The sequence below is a fragment of the Anser cygnoides genome, chromosome 20 (assembly GCF_040182565.1).
Source record: "Anser cygnoides isolate HZ-2024a breed goose chromosome 20, Taihu_goose_T2T_genome, whole genome shotgun sequence".
NCBI lineage: Eukaryota > Metazoa > Chordata > Aves > Anseriformes > Anatidae > Anser > Anser cygnoides.
Window position 1 is genome coordinate 3,420,372 of NC_089892.1, and position 8,859 is coordinate 3,429,230.

The 8,859-nt window shown below is 61.3% G+C and overlaps 1 protein-coding gene across 1 annotated transcript; it reads right to left on the bottom strand.

Moving 5' to 3' along the window:
* Positions 1–736: 736 nt before the first annotated feature.
* Positions 737–8,296, bottom strand: AGPAT2 (1-acylglycerol-3-phosphate O-acyltransferase 2). Its single transcript, XM_048052801.2, has 6 exons — positions 8,029–8,296; positions 4,074–4,207; positions 3,617–3,792; positions 3,409–3,504; positions 2,039–2,111; positions 737–1,103 (listed from the first exon to the last, which is right to left on the bottom strand). The coding sequence occupies exons 1-6, from the start codon at positions 8,214–8,216 to the stop codon at positions 952–954; spliced, it is 819 nt and encodes a 272-aa protein (XP_047908758.1). The 5' UTR covers positions 8,217–8,296; the 3' UTR covers positions 737–951.
* Between the last annotated feature and the right edge of the window lie 563 nt (positions 8,297–8,859).

The following is an 8,859-nucleotide window of genomic DNA, read 5'->3' on the forward strand; positions in this document are numbered from 1 at the left end:
GCCCAGGTGCGTGTCCCGCAGCGTCCAGAGGCTTGGCCCAGGACCCTGACAGATCTGTGCAGTTCTTAATCAAGCTGTGGCTCTGAATGCCTGCTACAGGCGTGGGGTCTCATTCAGAAGATGACTTCTGGCAAGGCTGGACGGCACTCAGACAGCCCCAGCCCGCTTATGCTGGCTTGGTGAGACCACAGCTTCCCTCTGCACTGCTGCCCCCCTCAGTGACCAAGAGCACTTGTTCAGACAGGGGAAAATCCAAGCCCTAAGAGACATTCAAAAGGCTGGCTGGCCGCATGCACTCCCCTTTTCTGCCCACCTGAAGTTATTGGCCCTAGGAGCTTTCCACAAAGTGCGAAAGACTCGGCTCAAGAGTGCCTGGGCGATGCAGAGCCCCAGCACAAAACGCTGCTGAGACCCAAGGGCATCTCTCAGAGACAGCTGTGAGCTCTGCCCTGCCTGGGGAGGACACCGTGCTCCCAGCACGCACAGAGTTGGGCTTTTTACCCAATTTTCAGCCTGGTCTGAGCAGCGTCACGTGCAGATACGCATTGCTGCCTGGTGGCTTTCCATCTGGGGCCGTACAGGGCCAGGCCAGCACCTAACACAGGCGTGGGGACACGGGGCAGGGCCCAGCCTCCAGCCAGGCTTTCTTCATCGCCCCACAGCAGCCGCCCGAGCTGGGGAACTCACCTCTCTGGTCATTGAGCCCTTTGGTAGCACAAGTTTGATGCCTGAGAAATACAGAAAAAGGAGACGTTTCATTGCAAGATAATGTACCCAGAAGAGAAATCCACTCAATGGGGAACCTCAGCGCTGGCTCAACACGCCTCGTGTGCCAGTCCACGATGTCCCCAGAGTTAGAAGTCACTGCAGAGGAAGAGAAGTTCCTTGGGTATTTGGCAACAGACAGGTCCCTTCAGCCACCACCGCATGGTGCCGCCACTGGAGGAGCATCTAGGACGAGTCCTTCACCTCGCCTGGGCGGCCGGACAGCCTGAAGAGGGTCTCCCTCATGGTGCGGTAGCATCTGTCAGTAAGGTCAGAGACATCGTCTGATGTCAGGCCTTTGGTCTCTATCGGAGGCAGAACCTCGACCTTGATTTTGCCTGGGAAGACAAGAAGAGCCTGTGAGAATCCCCCACGCGACGGGAGCGCTGCTCTCTGCCCTCCCGGGACACCCGCACCCCCTGCCCAGCCCTCACCCCCCAGGGCTCCAGGCACCCACCCTCAGCCATCCGCCCCTGCCAGCGCAGGCTGTGCTGCCCTCAGGGGAAGAGATCGCCCTGGGAATTAGGCCCTGTCCTGAGCAGCTGCACAAAGCAAACAGCAAAGCATTTCCCATGCCCCAATCTGCAGGGCAGGGCAGGAGAAGAGGCTGCAGGTTCTGGCAGCGTCATGCTTTGGGTTAGGCCCCTCTGCCCCTCGGCAACAGCCAAGCCCATGCCACATATCAGGGTGTAAATCCACATTGGGACCCAACACTCTCCCGAAAGACTGCGGGAGCGGCTGCTCTGCAGGGTTTTCAGCCAAGGCTGGGGCGAGCACGCAGGGCTCAGCCTGAGCCAGGCGCTCCCTCCATCTGCTCCTACCCGGCCTCCTACCTTTGGCTGGCTCTGCTGAGCCAGGCGCGGAGCACGCAGAGCTCCCAGAATTAGAGTTACTGATCCGAGCTGGTTGAAAGCCAACTTTCTGCCCAGCACTTTCACTGACAGCCTTCTGAGCATTAATACAACTTGCAGAGGGGTCTGAAAGGCCAGGAGGCAGACCGTGCTTGCTTCTTCCCCAAAGCCTGAGCCCTCACCCAACGCCCCTGGCTGTGCCAGCTATGAGAGGGCGAGGTGGTGCCCCGTTCTTAATGAAAACTTGGCATATTTAATTGCATTCTTTCCCGAGTTAACCCAGCCCAGGCTCTGATGCCAAGCGTTTCAACTGCCTCCACACATCTGCCAGCAGGGCTCCTCCAGCTCAGCACCGCTTCCCTCCCACCAGATCTCCACATGCAGATGGCGTCGCCCCCGTCTCTGTAAAGTTTCTTTCGTACCTGATGTGAATAGATTCTTCTTTGGGTTATAGAAGGTGGTGAAGGAGGAATACACCACGGGGATTACCGGGACCTTGGGGAGGAAGAGGGGAAAGTTACTCGCACTGCAGCATTCCCGCAGCAGCCCAGGGCAGGGCAGAGACAAGCCCCGAGTGCCACGCAGCAGGGCTGGCTCTGGGCCGTTTGGGGCACACAGCCCCACAGGGGAGGCTACGCTTCAGTCTCAGGCAGCGCTCAGCCTGGCTCCTCCCAGGGCAGGCTTCAAAATGCAGGTAGTTTCCGACCTGCGAGCACTATAAGGTGCCTGTTTTGACAGGCCTTCCGTGCTGGGTAAGCACGAGCGTGGGGCAGGCCGGGCGCTGTGCCTTCAGCTGCTCAGGGGGGGCATCATCAGCTGCGGCCCCTTGATCCCAGGGGAGCCTCCGACAGGCAGAGACACAGCCGGGAGGGCACGCACAGAGCCACGGCGTTTTAGCGCTGGTAACGCAGACACAAAGCGCAGTCGGTGACTCACGGGGAGTGTAAACGGAGGTGGGTGCCGTTTCCGCCAGCAGCCTTTCCCACCGGCCCCACCACCCCGCCGGGGTTGCACCAGCCCCGGCAGGAGCAGGGATGGCCCAACGCAGGCTCCACCTGGGCTTGTAGCAACCCCCCCGGGGCTCCGGTTGGACACCACCACTCCTTTAGGAGTGCCGGCAGCCCAGAGCCGAGGAACGGTTTGTTCCCCTGCTGGCTGCTCACAGGTCTTGTCATTTTGGGGAGGGAAGGCGTGTAAGACAACGCAGGGCGGTGCCATATGGCTGCCTGGGAAGGAGCAGCTATTTCTACGAAGAGCAAGCCCAGATGTTGCTCTAAAGCACGAGCGTCAATAAACCCGAATCAACACTATCCTATCGCAGCCTGGGGGATTGAGAAAGGAATTGACAGCTTTGGGATCCTCCAGGTGAGCTCTCGAGGTGCAGGGCCCGCTGGGCTCCCTGCCAGGGGCGAGCTCTGCGCTGAAACCTCTCTGCCAGGAGCTGCCCACGAGCCGGGCCGGAGGACCTGGCCCTAAAGCAGTCTGCTCAGGGGTGTGCACCTGTCCCCATGCTCTGCCCTCCAGATGGGACACCAGGACCACAGTGGTCAGGAGAGGGGACAAGGCAGCTTCTCCGCTGCCTACGGCCACCCACTCCAAGGGGTGGTGTCACTCCTGCAGGGGAAGGGAGAGGCTCTCAGCTCTCGCTGGGCAGTGCTTGTGACACCTAATGGTGGTTTAACAGAGCAGAACAGCTCGCTTGAGAGCAAACAGACCCTGCCACTGTACAACCAGTCTGCGATGCCACTGCAAAAGCTTTCAGGGTCCCCACGCAGGGGCAAAGCGCTGTTACCTGTGCCTGGACAGCGATGTGAAACGCTCCCTTCTTGAACGGCAGCAAGTCCCCGGTGCAGTTCCTCGTGCCCTCTGGGTACACCCACACCTTCACCTGCACGCGGGGAGATAAGGATCCGCTCCAGCAACCCACTCGCAGCACTCCCTTCCTGCTGGCTGAGGCAGCAGCAGGACTGCCACGTCCCCCACGCCACGGTCACACTCACGTTATCGGTCGCCATAGTCTTGGCCACCTCCGCCATCACCATCTTGGCACTGCTGGTGCTCTTCCTGTTGATGAAGATGACACCCCCGAGGTAGATGATGAGCCCCACAGTGCCGGCGTACATCAGCTCCTTCTTTGCCACCTGGACACAGTCGTCGGGCAGGACCTCCATCAGCCCTAACGTGACGGCAGAGGGTGAGACCCAGCAGCCACCCCCTTCCCAAGCGCCTGCACTTGGACGGGACAAGAGACACGATCCGAGGCGGGGAGGGGATTGTGATGGCTCAGGGCGAGGGGAGACCCTTCCTGAATCCAGCACGGAGAGAGAAAGCTGGACCAGCTGCCTCGGTAGCGTAGACCAGTGCCAGGGCAGGGGGGCTGCGTGGCCAGGAGATGCCAGCAGGGTTTCCCAGGTGGCGAACAAGAGAAGCGCTCCCTCCCTCGGGCCAGCTCCTCACCCATCATGTCGAGGATGCTCTGGTGGTTGGACACGATGATGGCAGGGCCCTCCACCTCAAAGTTCTCCCGTCCTTTCACCTCAAACCTCAGGCCAAAGAAATACTTGAAGGTCTTGACTACAGTTTTGATGATCCTGGGGAAGAGAAGAGAAGAGCGGTCAGACAGCAGCAGGGCAGGAATGTAACAGGGTCTGCTGCACCGTGCAGCACCAGAGTGGGTGGAAGGAGATGAGAATTGTGTTACAGCCCGCCTCCGGTCTCATTTGCCCTTGGTTCACCGAGGTGCCTGTCCTGCATGACTGGTCCCATGTGCCCAAGGTGCTTTGGTTGCTGAGCACGGTCCTCTTTAGTGGGGAAATTTTACTGGAAGCCTGGGGGAAGCCGCTTGTAACTTTGAGCCTGGACCGCTCCTCCTGCTGCCAGTCCCACCCATTTATTGCTGCTCGTTTCCCTCTGTGCCACGGTCTGCTCCAACGCTACCGACACTTTCCTGCTGCAGTCAGCAGAGCCCCACAACCTGCTCTGACAGCTCTTCTAGGAACTGCCACTCCCCAGCACATGGCCAACAGCCTGCACCTTTCACCCGAGGAATGCTCTCACTGCTGTGCTGGCAGGTGCTGCTTAGCAGGACTACCAGTAGCGGGGTGTCTTTACCCTAGGGGAATCCAAGAAAGGAGGAGAACAAAGGCAAGAAGCACATCCTGGTACAACGAAAGGAGGCAAGCAGTGAACGGGATGCTCCCCACGCAGCTTGGCCTCAGGGAAGCGCCCTTGGCAAAGCCATCTTCAAGCCAAGAGCTTCCTCCTGCCAGTTCGGTCCCTCAGAAGACCTTCAGGTCCGTCCACCAAGCTCCTGGCTTTCTTCCCTAGTGCCTGATGGTCAGGGGCTGGCAGGAGGCACCAGCAGCTCGGCGCAGCCCTGCCAATGCATCCCGTGGGCTGCCGTGCCCTTGCTGAGCATGGACAGCCCGGGCTCCGTGGCCAAGCCCCTGGGAGCAGGACCCATCGCCACCACCCCAGGCAGGTGGGAGCTGGGGACCCTCCAAGTGGGCCAAAGGACGCAGGCAGAAGCTGGCAGCACACGAGGGCTATTTTGGGCAGGGGAGCAGCCATTTGCCAGGACGGGAGGCGGAGGAGCTCGCACATGAGCAAAGCCCCCAGGAGCAGCCACCAGCACAGCTCTGCCTCCCCTAGAGCAGGCTCGTGAGCTGACCTGCCTCCAGCAGGCACCCAGACGCCCTGTACCTTCCCCTGCAGACAGGGGATGGAGCTTCCCTCCCTGCAGGAGGGGAAAGAGGGACAACATCAGCTTCTCCCCCACCACGGGGTCCTGCTGGAGGGGTACACACCGCCACCCACCCGGGAAGCATCTCTGCCACCTGGGAGGGCAGGTGAGCAGCCAGCAGGCATCTCGTCCCAGCTTGGCAGCAGCTCCCGGCATCTGTTCCCCCAGAAGTCCTCCCCGTCCCCACCATCAGCTCTTCAGCCACAAGCTCTCATCCACGCAACTTCCCTGGCTCGCTCCTTCCCGCAGCGAGGGCCGTGTTTCCGTGGGCTGCCCCGCCGTAGAGGTCCCTGGGGCTCCGGCTTTAACACCAGAGTTCGGGGCAGGCCAGTGGCCGCGGGTAACTCTGCTGCGTGACACAGCTGCTATCAGTCCCCGGCATGCAAACCTGCTGCAAAGGTCAGAGCCTCACCCAGGGCAGGGAGGCTGCAGGGGTGAGGGGAGCACGGCCCGAGCAGGGGCAAGGGGCAGGTGAGGAGAGACGAGGTGACACAGACCGGTGAGGGCACGGCGGAGGCCACGCCACCGGACTGACCTAAATCCCACTTCTCCTCCCTTCTGACTGCCAACCAAAGGAGAGGTCGCTGCTCTGCAAGTCACGCTGTTCGGAAGCTGCCGGGAGAGGCTGGTTACACATTACTCAAGAGCAAACCATCCAACTTCCTCCTGCCAGTAAGGAGCGAGCGCTTCCTTGCACAAGATGTGGCCTGAGCTGCCGAAAGAGGCAAAGGGGCAGAGCTCGGGGCGAGCGAAGAGGAACTGGGCGATTGGCAGCCCTGCTTCGGCTGGCCACGTCACCCACGGGGCTATGCAGATAGAGCCCACCCCTCTCCAGCCGTGCGAGCAGCTTCCCTGCTGGTGTGGATGACCCCGACTTGGTGCAGCCGCAGCTGCAGGCAGCTGTAAATCTGATGTACTTGTTGCCAGGCACAAGGAGCTAGCGGATAAATGAGAGGGAACGTGCCTTCCCAGCACATCTGTAACAGCTCGAGCCTGAAATCCAGCAACCCCGGCTTCACGTGCTCCACAGCCTGTGACAGAGGCTTTTTTAGGATCCTCTGATTCTGAAGGATTAATGCAGGCTGCTTACCGGATTGGAAACTCTCTCGCAAGAGGTTTCGCCACTAGATAAACAGATCTATCTCTATCAGCCACGGAGGGCGACCTCTTCCAAGTCACGGCGACTCGGCGCTGGAGCCAGGAGCACAGCAAGGACGGGGTGTTCTGCGCCAGGCAGCGACGCCGTTATCGCTGTCTGACCACCAGCATGTGCTCTCCTCCAACCCCTTTCCTCGCGGCGGTGTAAACAGTCTGGGAGATCGCAGAAATAAGGAGCTCGTTCGATCACCTCAGCCGCAGACCTCCCAGGAGCTAGGATAAGCGACCAGGATCATCAGCCAGCGCCAGCGTGTGGAAAGGATGGGCTTAAGTTACAGGAAAAGGGTGGTTCTGGCCAAAATTCAGCTCCGAGTTTCAACAGGAGAACCGTTCAGAGCAAGGAGTTCTTGTTCCCAGCGAAGTTCCTTTTTAGTTTTACAGATTTTAAAAGTTTTAAGGGGGAAAAAAAAAAAAAAAGGAAAGGAAAAGGGTGTTTCCATAACTGACATCACAAATTCTACCGGTCGCAGGGTTGGTTGTTGACTCCTGGGAGGAGGAGACCTTGCGCTGGAAAGGTTCTCCGCAGCAAGCCAAGGAAGTCAATGCCCGAGACTGAGCTGAGCAGGAGACCCTGGGGCACGGAGTGGTTTGTAACGCCCGCGGCCAGGCCATCGGGGCGCATCGCAGAGCACGGCCCGGGGCAGGGCAGCGCGCAGGAGGCAGCGCGTCCCGCGCCGCACTTCCTCCCGACACCGCTCGCTCCGCCCCGCGCGGGGCACTGGGAGCTGCATCGCACCCCGAAGCAGCCAAAGTCCAGCTCCACCGGCTGGGACGCTGCCCAACCTTTGATCCACGAGGATGCGTCAAGGCACCGGGGCTCCACTTTCACCCCCGAGGAAAAGTTCCCCCCCACTCCCTGCCCACAGAACTCAGCCTGCGGGGCAAAAAGAGAAACGAAGCGGGGCTGACAGCGGGGCCTGGTAGCAACCGGCAGCACAAATCCTCACGTAGAGGGAGGACTTCGGACAGAAACCACCAGAGACACAAGTGCTAACCCTGCCCCTAAAACACTCCTGTGCCTTCACCCGCACGGGGGCTGCTCCTCTCCAGGAGCACCCCGGGCTCGTCCCCAAGCACCGAGCGCCCCAGGATGGCCGTGGCAGGACCCAAAGGCCGCCAGCACGCCCTGGGCAGCTGCTTGGTGGCCAAGTTCTTCGTGCTGCTCCCCAGGCAGCGCACGGGGGTGTTTTTAAACGGCACAGCCATCGCTTTTGGAGGAGAAAGCACTGCTGGCGCCCAGCCTTCACCAGAGGCATGCCAAAAGGAGAGCCCCAGCATCATCCTGCCGGAGTCCCCAAACCCAAGCACGGAGCAGGGGGCAGACAGGGGGTCTCCGAGCCCCCCCAACCCACCCTAAAGCCTGGAGGCCACCCCCAGTCTGTGCTCCGAGCCATCTCCAGCAGCATCCCCGCGGCGTGGGCAGCACAACCGCGGCTCCCCACCACCCACGCGTGTCCCGGGGCTCCCCCCCCCCCCCCCCCAGGGGGGCTCCCCGTTAGCCCCGGCACTCGCCTCATGTTCTTGACGGTTCGCCCGCCGTTGACCAGCAGGCAGACGGGCACCGTGAACGCCGAGCAGACGAAGAAGAGCAGGTAGTAGAAGCCGATCCGCAGCGCGAAGTTGACGGCGGGGCTCAGCTCCATCAGGACGTGCAGCAGCAGCAGCACCGCCGCGCCCCACAGCAGCCAGCCCAGCTCCATGCTGCTTCCCCCCCCTCCCCGGGCCCGCCGAGCCGAGCCGAGCCGAGCTAAGCCCCGGCCGCCTCCAGCCGCCTGCCGTGGGTTGCCCCCGCCTTATGTGGGCGGTGCGCACGGCCCGGCCCCGGCCCGGCCTTGCCCGGCCTCCCCGCCCGGCCCGGCCCTCAGCCAGGCGGGGAGGGAGCGGGGAAGGGGGCCGGGGCCGTCCCGGTGCTGTGGGGGGAGAAGGGGAGGCTGTGGTGGAGCCGGGAGGGGGGCCCTGAGGTGCTTCACGGCACGGTGTTGGGGGGTTTGGGGTGCCCCCGTGGTGTTAGGTGGGGTCTTTGGGTCCCTGCGTGAACATACGTGGGGGCTTTGAGTCCCATTGTGACAATCTGTAGGGTCTTTGGGTCCCCTTGTGACAGTATGTGGGGTCTTTGGGTCCTCGCATGAGCATATGTGGCGTCTTGTGAGTCCCCGCATGACAATATATGGGGTCTTTCGGTCCCCGCATGACAATATGTGAGGTCTTTTGAGGCCCCTCATAACGCTATGTGGGGCCTTTGGGTGCCTTCCTGACTATGTGGGGTCTTTGGGTTCCCTCATGACAATATGTGGGGTCTTTTGGTCCCCTCGACAATATGTGGGGTCTTTGAGTCCCCTCATA